General features: G+C 38.2%; 1 protein-coding gene across 5 annotated transcripts in view; it reads left to right on the forward strand.

The window, feature by feature from the left end:
- The window catches only part of POU2F1 (POU class 2 homeobox 1), a 114,239-nt gene that overhangs the window by 43,136 nt on the left and 57,538 nt on the right, over positions 1-13,565 (forward strand). The window contains exon 1 of one of the 5 annotated variants that reach the window (XM_044442359.1): positions 7,245-7,260. The exons of 3 other annotated variants lie outside the window; for them this stretch is intronic. Coding sequence is in view for 1 of the 2 variants with exons in the window: in XM_044442357.1 (XP_044298292.1) it covers positions 12,032-12,044 (13 nt within the window). In the remaining variant the exon portion in view is untranslated. Of the gene's footprint in view, positions 1-7,244; positions 7,261-11,303; positions 12,045-13,565 lie in introns of those variants that run through there. One more of the 5 variants, XM_044442357.1, reaches the window with a different exon arrangement.

The raw sequence follows: 13,565 nt of genomic DNA on the forward strand, positions 1-13,565 counted from the left end.
TTCCCTGGTTGTTGGAAGGGTTCTCACATTTTACTTACTGCATACGGCCTCATGATTGGCCTCCTCATTTGCTTGTTATCCAGGTCTAAAGAAAGGATGCTCCATAATTTCACATCAGTTTGCTGTCTGCCTTCCTGTTCACCTATCAGCTCCCATGTCTCCAAGCTCCCCAAAATGTAGTTTTAGCTGATTCTCCAGTTGAGCAATGCTGTAACCTGGACCAACCTTCAACATGTATTGAGCACTTGTATCTGAGATCCTAGCTTGCCCTAAACTGGTAACCATAGTTTACCATAGTATGTGGTTCCTGATTTAATTGCAGCTCATGTGAAAGAAGGAACAAAATAGCTGCACCCATGAACAGAATGCTCATGCATATCTAAATTTGATAAACTGAGATGAAATTGTTTGAACATAGTCATTTATTTATTTATTAGGCAAAGGGATGGTTTGCACCTAACAGGAATGGAAAGAATATGTTTGGCCACAGCATGAAGTTTGTCAGTAGGGGTTTAAACTGAATCCTATTAGGGGAGGGAGAAGTATGTCAGGGCATAACAACAGACAAAGGTTTTATGCACCACAACAGATGGGAGCTGTTTTAACAGTGCCCAAGAATGGTCTTCCAAAAATGCAGGAAGCAAGCTAGAGTATAAAGCATATGATCTTTGATGTCTATATTCTAATGCCTGGAGTATGGGAAACAAACATGTACTTGAACTTTTAAATCAGGAGTGCTAATACAACCTGAGTATAATTGAAACTTTGTAGGATGATGCTCATGACTGGAAATCAACAATAGAAGGATATAACCTGTTCAAGAAGAACAGAAAGGGAGGTAGAGCCACACTATATGTTAAAGATTCATATTTTTGCCCAGATATGCAGGGGAATGGATTTAGTAGCCACATCAAGAACATCTAGATTAGTCCAAATGGAGCAAGAAATAAAAGAAACACAGTGGTTCTGTGTTATTATTACAGACTCTGTTACTGACCACCCAGTTGAGGAGACAAGGATGAAATGTTTGAAAAGCAAATTGTCAGTGCTTTAGGGAGCCACAATATTGTCATTATGGGGCGGGGGGGGGGGGCTTCAATTTTAATGGCCCCTGCAAGAAATTCTGGGCATCACAGTTTAAGAAGCATGAGCTGGAAATGTTTCAGAGGAGGGCAACAAGGATGATCCAGGGACTGGAAACAAAGCCCTGTAAGGAGAGATTGAAAGAACTGGGCATGTTTAGCCTTGAGAAGAGAAGACTAAGGGGTAATATGATGGCACTCTTCAAGTACTTGAAAGGCTGTTGCAATGAAGGAGGCAAGGAGCTCTTCTTGATCATCCCAAACTGAATGACAAGGAATGATAGATTCAAGTTACAGGAAGCCAGATTCTGGAGAGACATCAGGAAATTTTTCCTGACTGTTAGAGCAGAACAACAATGAAACCAATTCCCTAGGGAGGTTGTGGGCTCTCACACTGGAGGCATTCAAAAGGCAACTGGACATCCATCTGAGAGGGAGTCTTGCACTGAGCAGGGTTGGAGCCAGTGGCCCCTTCCAATACTAATTTCTATGATTCTATGATTACATTTGCATCTCACCTTTTTTTTCCTGCAAGGAACTCAAAGTACTTCCTTTTCTACTGCATTTTATCCTCACAACAACTCTATGGTGACTGGCCCAAAGTCACCCAGTGAGTTTCATGGATGAATGGGAACAAGGACTCAGTTTTTTTGAGTTCTAGACCAACACTCTAACCACTACACTGGTTCTCCATTTTTAGCAGCAATGCTATGGGATATTTTTACACATGCTACACATATATTGAGTTATTCAGAATGTTAGATATAAATGGGAAATATTTTTAATCTATAATCAGAACTACATTGCTAGGGTTGCCACATGCAGGGCTCTGAATTCTCAGTAGTTCAATTTTATATTACGATATCATGATCTGACAATGCAAATGTAATTTATTGTGAAAGCATTTAATCTGTAAAATTTCTAGCAGGTGTTCTTCATCTCTTCCAGCATACCAATGACAGTCTAAAAAGGGACAATGCTGTGTCCATTCACCTGACCATTTCCCTCTTTCAGGTGAAGCATTTCTCAGATCAGTTCAGTTTCAATATTTGCAAGAAGGATAGCTGTTTAAATAAGCTAAGACTTTTTCTGCACATTATTTTGTTAACTTCCCCATTCAAATCTCAGGAAGACATTGAAAGGGCTGTTACATGATTTGACATGATAGCTGTACTGTTGAGTAACTGTGCTGCTGTTGTCTACCATGTCTGTCTTCTTTAAAAAAGTTACTGAAATCCATTAGCCAAGAGATACTGTAAGGAATTGCTTCTGTAGAACAAATCAAATACTTTGTGAAAGATGCTTAAGAAGAACAAGGGTCCAGTTTAGGACTATCATTGAGTACTAAATGTTCCTTTTAAAAATAACCTTGTACATCTCAGTATCACAGGTGTTCAGTCATAATAGGATCTTGTGACCTGCTATGCAATAAAAGTTCATTCAGTTCAAAGGAATCCTTGAGTTAAATACTATTTTGGGTTACTTTTTTCTTTATTGTAATCTATATAGAGGTTACAATATATAGAGGATGTATGTGTTCTTCTGCCTCTGCTGAGCAGATACTGCAATCTAATTCTGCATTAATTTCTGAGCCACATACCAGCCTTTCAACTGAAAGACAGAAGAAGTGTATATTAGACCATGGTGAATGCAGATGTGGGGTTTGCAAGCTGTTCACTTGGGGCATTGCTGGTGACACTGTGATTCATTGTTCTCCAACCCTTACACCCTCAAAGGAGGCTTCCTATTAAAAGTGGTTGCTGACTGAGGGCAAAATTCTTTCCTGAGGGTGAAAAAAACACAACCTTTTTAGGTGATATCTCATACTGAATGTTAATATTAATAAGAGGAGGATCTTAAACATCATGTAGCCCTGCCCTTGCATTGTTTAAGCAATGAAGCAACAGTCTCACTTTTTACCACTGCTGTGCCTTGGAGAGGCATGATGTCCCTTGCTCCTGACAGCTGCAAATGGTCAGGTAAGACCTATATTGCAGCTTCCCTCGCTGCCTCTAGAATTTGGTGAAAGCAAAGATAAAATACCAGATGGGAATTATGCAAACTAGACATGCTAATTTAGCATACCTTATTTGCATGATTAGCACAGCTGTTTTGCATAATATGCAAATTCCTTGCCTGACTTTGAGGGAGTTGGGATGTGATAGCCATATATTCACAGCAGCAAGAAAGGGAGGAGAAGAGCAAGGAAAGAATTCTGATTAAAGAACTATGTTGGATTCTGTGGAACTAGGGAAAGATGATTTGGTCTAACCAGAGATTATGATTTGGTCTAAACATAGTTCTATGCAGTTAAGTTATACTGTATAATATGAGGCTTATGTGGAAACCACAGAGAATGTTTGTTTTACTCCCAGTGACTATTCAGCTTAAAGTTAAGTAGCTGTGAGTAACATTAAATAATAGTAATTTCCCCCTTTTCTATGACTTTTCAAAACATGTAATAAGAAGAGCACTGACAACCAACTAGTGTCCCCCCACTGACAGAAGACAGGGGACAGGCAGGGGAATGGTTTTTCTGCAAATCTCCCTCATCTGCCATGGACCTCTTATGCTGTTCCAGGGTTTCCAAAGCTTCCAGAACAGATAGGGCAAGTAGAGGGCTGCAGAGGGAGGGGGAACCTCTGAAAATTACTTGTTTCTATACTACCTAAAAACATCCGTTGTTGTTGGGGACATAGTTTAAAACTATGAAAAAATGAAGAGTATAGGAGGCTTAGTAGCTTCTACAGATAAGATATCAGGCCAAAGTCTTATCTAGTCTTGTGTTCTTAAAGAGTAGTAGTTAAACTAAGCCCTATGACAATCTGATGATAGGGGAGAGTTGATGAACTTGGTTTTATTGAGGGACATTTCACACATTTTATGTTACCTGGTAAACACATAAAGGCAGGATATTGTGGTTTAACTAACTGACAAATTGTGGATTAATTAACTGTGGCCATTTTGGATATCCAGCGTTAGTATATATTCAACTCTAAACATGTTAGTATATATTCAGCTCTAGATACCTTGATTAATCGTGGGTTAAACAACCCTGTAAACTTAAAATTAGTAGTTATCTTAACTGTTGTGTAATCCACAATTAAGTATAATGTCTAGGATCTGATGTCACATAGTTGAATATTTTAAAAAAGATAGAGAGCATACCTGGTATGTAATGATTTTATACCTTTAATACCTGGTTTTATATAAAATTATTTTTATTACATGCTATGCAGTATGATAATCAAAACACTATACTGCGATTTTAAACTTATAATTGTAATGCTGGCTTTTATTGCTTTGTGTTAAATTATATTTTGTATTTTACTTTTATTGTGAGCCCAAGTGCAAGACAGAAATTTAATAAATAATTTCTAAGTATTAACCTTGAAGGTTAACATTCCTACCTGTGATGACATCTGAAAATTAGGCTTTTTTCCAGCTGCCTATTTCTAGAGGTGAACTTGCATGATTCTTTACTATTTATTTATTTCATTTGTATCTAGTATTTTCTTTATGGAGCACTGGGCAGCATACCAGATTCTTCTGTTTTCTCTCCATTTTATCCTTCCAGCAACCCTGTTAAATAAGTAGTACATGAATATATAGCCAGGTATCCAAAGACCGAGCAACTAAGAGAACAGGACAGAGGGACTTCCCTTGATATACTTGTCTAATTTCACCCATGAATCAGGCAAAAGAGAGTGACATACCACATAAAGTGGGCTAGTTGCTCTACAACCACCAGCAAGAACAGAATTTGTGGACATGAAAAACCATTTCTCCCCATTTGCCTTTGGGCCGCCAGTTACATTGTTCAAGAACAAACAGTTCTATCCCAAGTGAGATGTAACTTCAACCCTTTTTAAAAAAATATAAGTCTTGGGATACTGTGCAGTGCCCAGTTTCCAAAAGTAGCACCTATAGAAGACTGGGGATCCTAATACATTCTCATGCCCATGTGGCTGGTGTACAAATCTAATAAAGGCTGCCTGGGGTGCTGCTTTTCTCAGGGAATGTGCTGTAATGTCCTTTTGGGTTCACTGCCTAGTATTTTGAAAGCTAATAGGAACTGTTCCCAAGTGAGTATGCTAAAGATTGCAATTCTTTTCCCTACCCCTCTGGCCTTTCCCCACTTACCTTCCTGCTTGTTGGAAGTTCTGGAAAAGATTTCTCACATGGTCCGTGTGCTTCAGACTTTAACAGTAATTGCTTGATAAATTTCTAAGCTGGTTAAACCTAATGTTTGCTTGGATTATTATTACATTCTACATTATCAAGGCACAACACAAAAGATAAAGCTAAGAACAAGAAATATTTCAATCACAACATTCCAAAGCAGTCTCTGTGTTAAGATACCCATTTTGGTAGGGCCTTAGCTGTTTTTGATAGAGATAAATGTCTTCAAGTTGTCAGTCTGCTCCATATCCCAAGAAATGCTGTGTTTGATGAAGTGATGGCAAGTAGAAAGAAATGAGAATGAGATAAAATACTGCTGGAAAGATGGCACTAAACAACTGAGGCAGGAAAGAAAGAAGTAAATCACTGGAGTCTGAATCTGGAAGACAGTGTACATGAGGCTGAAGAAAAAGCTTTATCTGCCTTAGCTAACTTGCTGGGAAAGTCCTTAAAGCAAGCAAGCAAGCAAGCAAGCAAGCAAGCAAGCAAGCAAGCAAGCAGGCAGGCAGGCAGGCAGGCAGACAGACAGACAGACAGACAGACAGACAGACAGAATAATTGAAGATGAGGAAGCATGTATGTAATGGAACATTTGGCAGCCAGTATCCTTTTCGAAACGTTAGCCAGTTTTCTAAATGAGAGAAAAACAATAGGCAATGTTTGCTGCCACTGCTAATCATTTATACTGCACTGATTCTTTGCAGACCTGTGTAAAGTACATATAATGACTCACCTAGTTGCTTTTGGAGAGTGTCCCCAGCACTGCAACAGTGACAAAGTAGCCACAATTTTGGGAATTATGGAGATGCATGATTGCTCCCCTTCATTTATAATAGGCATTTTGCATGGGGAAAAAAGGCTGCTTAACATTTTAAAGCAAGGGTTCTTGAGTGAAGAAGATTCAGATTTCAAAGACAGAAAAAAATTGTTGGAAATTGATAAGGTGATTAGCTCAAAAGTAGATTTCTGCCAAAATCGCTTGAAGAAGATAGGAGTACTTCAGACATTACACTTCTTGCTTGGTTTTTTAAAGATGGAAGATGGCCAGAGATATGTGCTAAAATGTCTCTATTTTTTGTCCACAGTACAACCTGCATTTTAAAAACAAATAGTAGAATGAATACATAATACTGCATGTGTGGGAATGAAACTTTTTCACTCACTAGGCAGAATGGATGTCAGGGCACAATATATTTACCAATATTTCATTCATAGTTTGCAGTTATCAAAGGAAGAAGAAATCATTGGGTTGACTAGAAATAAGGCTCCATGTAGAGAGAAGAGGAGCCAGCTTGGAAGGAAAGCTGAACAACAGAACTCAGGCGAGGTGGCCGAAGGAAAGATGCAGATTAGGTAGTGAACTGGGAAACTGCCAGAGAGGGGTGTGAGTCACAAATGTGTTGACGTTGTTTTAAAGATGGGTTTTATTTGTTGTCAATTGATGGTTGATGCTGTGCTTTTATTGTCTTACTGTCCTGGGTCTCAGTGAAGGACAGTATAGAAAAGCTTTTAATAAATAATATAAATAAATGCAGGTGATTGGGAGCTCAGCACAAAGTGCCGTATGCTAATGAAAGACAGGCATGGTAGCTAAATTGGCCAAAATGCTAGACAAGTAAAAACATGGAGCAGAGGCTGAAAAATAGGGATCTAAAATAAGAAAAAGTGAGAGTAGAGAGAAGACAAGGCAGTAGAACTGGGTGAAAATCTAATGTAGGACACGAGTACTAGAAAGTAGTTTTGTTACCTGATTAAATAAATCTTAACTATATTTATTTATAAAATTTGTATACCGTCCAATTATATGAGTTTTAATAGATTAAATATGCATATATTTGCATAAAAGTGAAATGTTTTGAAGAAAACAGTATACTTTATTTTCAGGTGATACACATCTGTTTATCAGGCACTATCTTCATGGTGCATTTTTTCCTGGTGAGAGAAGAGAGGCAGTGCTGCTGCTTTTCTTGGATGGTGCCTGACATCTATGGCATTTGTAAGCGCTTGTGTTGATATGTGTGGTGTCTATTTTGATTAAAATGTTTTAATTCATGCAAAAGGTGGTCCCACTTAATTGACTGTGCAAAACAGCCTGATAACAAGATATGGGAAGTTTGGGGATTGTGCGCTATGGAGCCAAGGGAGCATCTGTGCCTGACAGGACTGGTGTATTTCCTATGATTTGTGGGATTTTGCTATAGCTATGCTTTTTGTGATCACTCTAGTATTATGATCTGGCAATTGTAAGGGAGCAATAAAGGTTAAAAACAACCTTGGTGTGTATGTGTGTGTTGACTTTCAGAATAATTTGAATTAATCAGCCAATTATTTGGCTGCAGACTTCCAGTTAAAATAAATTTAGGAATCTGCAAAACACAACTGTAGCAACTTCATTTTTTGATGAAAGAACTGATTTCAGTGGTTTAAGGAAACTCCCCGCACCTCCTATTAGCGTTGTGGACATGATCCTACTGATTGTATTCTTCTGTGATCATTGACTTCCTAACTCTGAAGTATTAAGTCTCCCAATGAAGGCTGCAACAGAGGTGATCTTTGCTTCCAAGTCCTCCCACCCTGCAGACTTCGCTTGGTAAGGTTGTTAGCTTGTTAGCCCAAGGAAACTTCAGAGGGAAGGGAAGAAGAGCTCAGAATGACTCATAACTAGGCCTCTGATCTCTTCTCGCTTCCACTAGAAAACCTCCATTTCTTATTCTCCAGGATTGAGGGAGTAGGTGAGGCAGGTGGGTTTCTGATTCAGCTTTCTGGGGCTTGGGGGCTGTTTCTGACCTTGGAAGGGGAAACTGAACAATCCTATGGAACCTTGGACACTTGCCTAAGGCCTATAGGATTGCTCTCATAATACTCCTTCACATCAGAGAGTGCTGAGCCCAGCAGCTGACAGCACTCTTGGTTTCTGAAGAGTGACTAGAATGTACAATATAAATTTTACCCTATGATGGTCACCCATCATCCACTGGAGGGATAGATTCTCCTTCCTACTTCAGTGCTCTGAATTCCCCCAAAATCACATCCAAAGCAGATGGGGTGTGTGTAAGGGGAACAGAAAGGGAATTCCTCTCATATAACACAGGATGTAGTCCAGTTTCTTGTTCTGTTCATCTGTTTGGGGGGATGCATACTTTAAATGGGTTTTTATAAAGGCTAATTTATAGATGCATATATTTCAGCAATGTATAAATTCATTTTGTGAGAAAGAGGTCCTCAAATGGTCATCACTTTCCTTTATAGTAGTTGCCTTCTAACTGATTGGTCTCAATTTACACTGTTATACAATATATATATTGTATTGTGTGTGTGTGTGTATTGTGTGTACACACACACACACAAGGCCTTCTGAGGAGCCCTGATAACCCAAGAAAAGTTAGTCTGCTTGAGAACATTTAGAAATAAATATTGTTTACCTATGCAGATGCTTATAAAAGGTGTCAATATTTCTACATAAAAGCAACTTCATTTGAAACCATTAGGGCAGCGAGAATTATTCATATTTTATTTACTAGAGTACCAACCAACATGCATCCCTGTTTTGCACTACCTAAATGTTTTCTTACTTCTCCCTCTATGAAATTTTCTTTTTGTGGAATCCTAAACTGTCAGATACAACACATTTGGAAAAATTCACAGTAATATACAAGTAGAAGTTAGACAGGTCTGTGTTCAGCTCCTACCTTGCTAATTGTTTTCTTGGGATTATTTGGATTGTGTAGAAAGCTTTTCCAAATCTCCTTTATTACTAAAGTCATTGTTGCCAGCAGGAATAAGATTAAAGGTGCTTAAGTCTGTAGAGTTGTTTCTAATTTGTACGTGTCATTTCAGTGGCATTTTAACAGAATTTTGTCTTGCCTTGTTCCCCTCCCTGCTTCCCCATGGTACTGTGCTCAAGTTAGGTCTGAGAAGCAAAGCTATTGGAAGAAATTTCATTTTGTTCCCTAATTATTATGCTGGCACTTGGGAGATAATTTTTCCCTTCATGCACTGCCAATTAATATGCAAATGAGCTGATAAATATTTATATCATGATTTAAATTATGCAGGGAGCGCTTTCAGTGTACTCTGCAAATGAATTGTTCATGGACTTCAAAGTGCTGGCTGCTGTGCTAACGAGGGGAGATTTGCATAAGGCCCTAATCAGGCGCATACTGATTAAGCTTCATTATGGAAACTGCCAGCTGCAATCTTTGTTTCTATTTTATTAAAAAAAAGGGGAACTTTTCATGCTTCAGTCGCCTTGACAATGTCAGACACAGCTAGTAGGAGAGACTAAAACTCTACACAGCAACTGAAGTTTCTCTGTTCAGTTGAAGATTGCTATGGTATAACTGAAGTTGCATTTCTCTCCTATCCCTGCCCCCTCCTTTTCTTGTTCTGTTAAGAATAGTAGCGTAGGTTTTTATTTTAGAAAGCCTTCTTCCCCACCACTTCCTTGGAGTACCTGAATCTGCAGAGGATTGCACAGCAATGCTGGACTGTAGTGACTACGTTCTAGGTGGGTACCAGTTCAACTGACTCTTACAAGCGTTTAATATGGAAATAGTGGTTGTTGAAATTGACTATGCATAGACGCATGATCCATATGCAGTACTGAGGGAGGCATTTGAAAGGCTGAGGAGCATCAGTAATTCAATAGCAAGTGCCTCCTCTGTTCTTCATTTTTTCTGTGTTGAAGGAAATCTTGCTGCTCAGCTTTGGAAAAAATGGAGTTGTTCTTCAGCTTCAATGATATTTGATGTGGAAGCTTTTAGGATTTTAATCTTAAAAGCATTGACTTTGACAGACGGGAAGGCTTGCACTGTTGTCTGTTTTTATATCATATAGCATTGGGGAGGTGGGAGACGGATTTAATTTATCCTGTGTAGTATGTTTAGCGTGTTTGTGTGGGTGTAGCTGATAAAAAGACACACTGTTCAATGTTTAAGGGCAAGCAAGCCCTACTAGCAACCACTACTTCTGATACCAGTCCAAATAGTGTGTGTTCTGGCTACTAGTATGTCCATCTAGTTGAGCCCCTGCAAACAGCAAGCTCTGTTTATATTTTTTGCTCTTTTAAAATCCACTTTAAGTTAATCTGTTGTTGTTTTTTACATTGTTCAAATTGTGTTCTTCAATTTTTAGATAATTAAAGGATTTAGATAATGCAATTTTAAATGAAGGGGATGCAAACTGGATGCTTTCTGAAGGGTTAACTTCAAGATATGTAGTTTCTCCTTGCATAGTTGATTTCAGTTTTGTAACGGCCAGTTTTGTTACAGTGCTGTATAGAGGAATTTCACCTTACCCATAGTAATGCATCTTTATGCTTCTGATGACTGTAATGGCACACCTTCAACTGAGAGTTTGAGGAACAGTAGTTGGATATATAAGTTTGTCCAGTCCAGCAGATACATTCCCCCTACTCTGTCCCATTACTATCTATTTTGAAATGCTGATGGTTCAGTGACTATCTGGCTTTGGGTCATTGAAGATCTGTTACAAGACTAATAAGAATGAATCTTGAAGCTCATCCGAATGTGACTTCAGTGCTGCACCTGGGGCTTTCGGTCCCTTGCTTCATTTTAATATGTGTACTTTAGGTTATGGCAGTGTTTTAGCATTATCATTATAAATCAAGTGTTATACTGCTTGAGAGGGAGCGGGAAGGAGGTGGGGGACATGTTCTTTGGCACAAAATGCAAAGGAGAACATTTATCTTATTATCTGCCAAACAAGTTACTTATATGCTGTGTAGATAACTTCCTACATTTTACAAAGTGAATTTTGCCTGTTAGTACTTATGTATTATCATTATAAATCAAGTACTTATGCATTCACCTTTCAGTGGGGTCTGTATCACAGGAATTCTCTTGCTGAACATGATCAGATTTCGACTTAGTTTACAATATTGGTTAGCCAGATATATTTGGGTGTTCATAAGTGGAACATGAGCCTTGTTGTTTGACCCTTGCACTTGGTATTCAGAAGTATACTGCCTCTGTACATGGCAGTTCCATTTGGCTCATAGGAATTATTTGACCTGTCTTCCATGAATTTGTTCAATTCTTTAAAAAAAGTCCCCTTAAGCTTCTGACTATCATTATATATTGATGTACATATCACTACAGCAGTCTGTCATACTGCTTTAAGTATTATTTGTTTTTCTGACAACTGAGTCATAGATAATGTGAGAAAATAAGATTGCCCTCTCAGTTTAAAGAATCATTATGAGATGATAGCACACCAACTATAGCTCCTTATAACGTTAAAGATACATTGGAGGATGTGTCACCCCAATCTTGCTTCTGAAGACCGAACTGCACACACATATTCAACACTTTTTAAATAATAAGAGCTGTAGTGTAACCTTTTTGAAAAGGTATCAGATGGACTTCTGAAAATTAAAATAATGTGCTTAGACATTGGCTGTTTTGTAGCTTTAGCATTTATTCTACAAGTATTTTCCATTTGAGTTGATAGCATGTATGTATTCATGTTAGGGAAAGAAATAAAACCACAAACCTAGTACTGATCTTTCCATTACTCTTCAAGATGATAACCATCAAGAAGGTGGTCTTGTGTAAAAAATTATTAGCTTCATAAAGTTGGGGAATACCTTGGACAATTTTTTGTATACTGGAGGTTACATAGACATATGTCTTTCTATTGTGTAGATAACGGCATTCATGATGCAACAGGAACAGATTCAGTGTTGTCGGCAGAGCAGTAGCTGCTGAAGTCATCTCTCCTTCTTGCCAAAGGCTGGACTGACGCAAATGACTTTCAGAAGTAGGATGTGACAAATACATTACTTTCTTAAGACTCCCTGTTAAATAGCTCACATGTTATCCTTACCTTTGACAAACATGCACCCCTTATACTTTAACTCTACTCCAACCTTAATTTTAAAGAATACAACAGTATTCTTCATTTTCAGTTTGCATTTCCAAATGCTTTGTTTCTGAAAGCTAATAAGTTAGCTTTAACAGGGAAAAGTATGATCTGTAAATCTGGGGGTACCTAGACAAAAGGTTTTGTCATGCTATAATGAAGCAAATGACTTCCAGGATAACTTATGGTTAACTGTGAACAAAGCTGGAAAAAAAAAGTCTCCAACTTTTGGTAGTGCTATGAATGATAGTCCTCCACAATATCAATTTTCTTGTAAATTCAAGGCTGTGGCTTCCTTTAGGATTCAATTTATCTTATATTTGGTCTTTTCTTCTTCTGCCTTCAACTTTTCCTAGCATGATTGTCTTCTCCAGGCAGTTTCCCCTTCTCATGATGTGCCCAAAGTATAACAACTAATAGCTTCCTAATAACTGTCTGCATGAATACTTTCTTAGGAATATGAAATACATTGTTGCTTGAACTGGCTGTATTATAAATGTGATAGAGAAGAAAATATTTTGGCTATATTGAATTAATTTATTCAATTTTCTGAAGAATAACTTCACTTCTGCAGCTTTTCTCCTCTTTACCGATTGTGCTCTTCTGTATTCTTGAGCCTGTCTTTGCCCATTTTTTTCCTTTTCGTTGTGTACTCCGAGGATGGAAAGTGTTGTTCATCTGCTACATAGCTACCTCACCAATCTTTCATACTTGGATCTGCATGTTTTGTTGGTAAATATTGACTGTAGTTCTAGTACTGATTGGTGTCCAGCCACCTTACTTCTGAGGATATCTGTTCACCTAGAATGGAAACATTTTTTGTACCTTCTCTAAAGCTGTTTCTTGTTTCCTTTAGTAACTTTTAGAGAAGACTAGACAAATATTCAAATAAGCTGAGGGGTGTGTGTTGTGAGATTTTCCACCACTTTCATGCAGATAGTTAACTAAAGTGCCATAATTGGGAGCCATCACCTTAATGAATATCCATGATGGGAAAATCTACTTAAACAGTAACTTTCCAAGCTGCTCTCCAGATGCTTTGAATTACTTCCAGCTTTCCTGACTCTTGGCCTTGCTGGCTGGGGATCATGGGAATTAAGACCAAAACATTTGGGCATCAACAGGTTGGGAAAGTGTGTGAGATGTTGTTCCGCATTTCATTACTTTGGATGGTATGTATATCTTAATGGGAGGGAGTTTCCCCCATTGTTTTTGCAATTAGGATGATTTCCTTCTTACGCCTGATCCTCTAAAAGTAATACAGGGGAGTAGTTGTGAACAGGTACAGAAACAAGGTGCAAGGATGCAGGGCTTTGAGAATAAATCTGCTGTAACAATGGGATTCTTCAGTACTATACTAACAAGTATTGTTTCCACTACAGAAAGAAATTAGATACTAATATGACCAAAATGATTGAA

This window comes from Varanus komodoensis, unplaced genomic scaffold (assembly GCF_004798865.1).
Source record: "Varanus komodoensis strain SLA01 unplaced genomic scaffold, ASM479886v1 scaffold4, whole genome shotgun sequence".
Classification (NCBI taxonomy): Eukaryota; Metazoa; Chordata; class Lepidosauria; order Squamata; family Varanidae; genus Varanus; species Varanus komodoensis.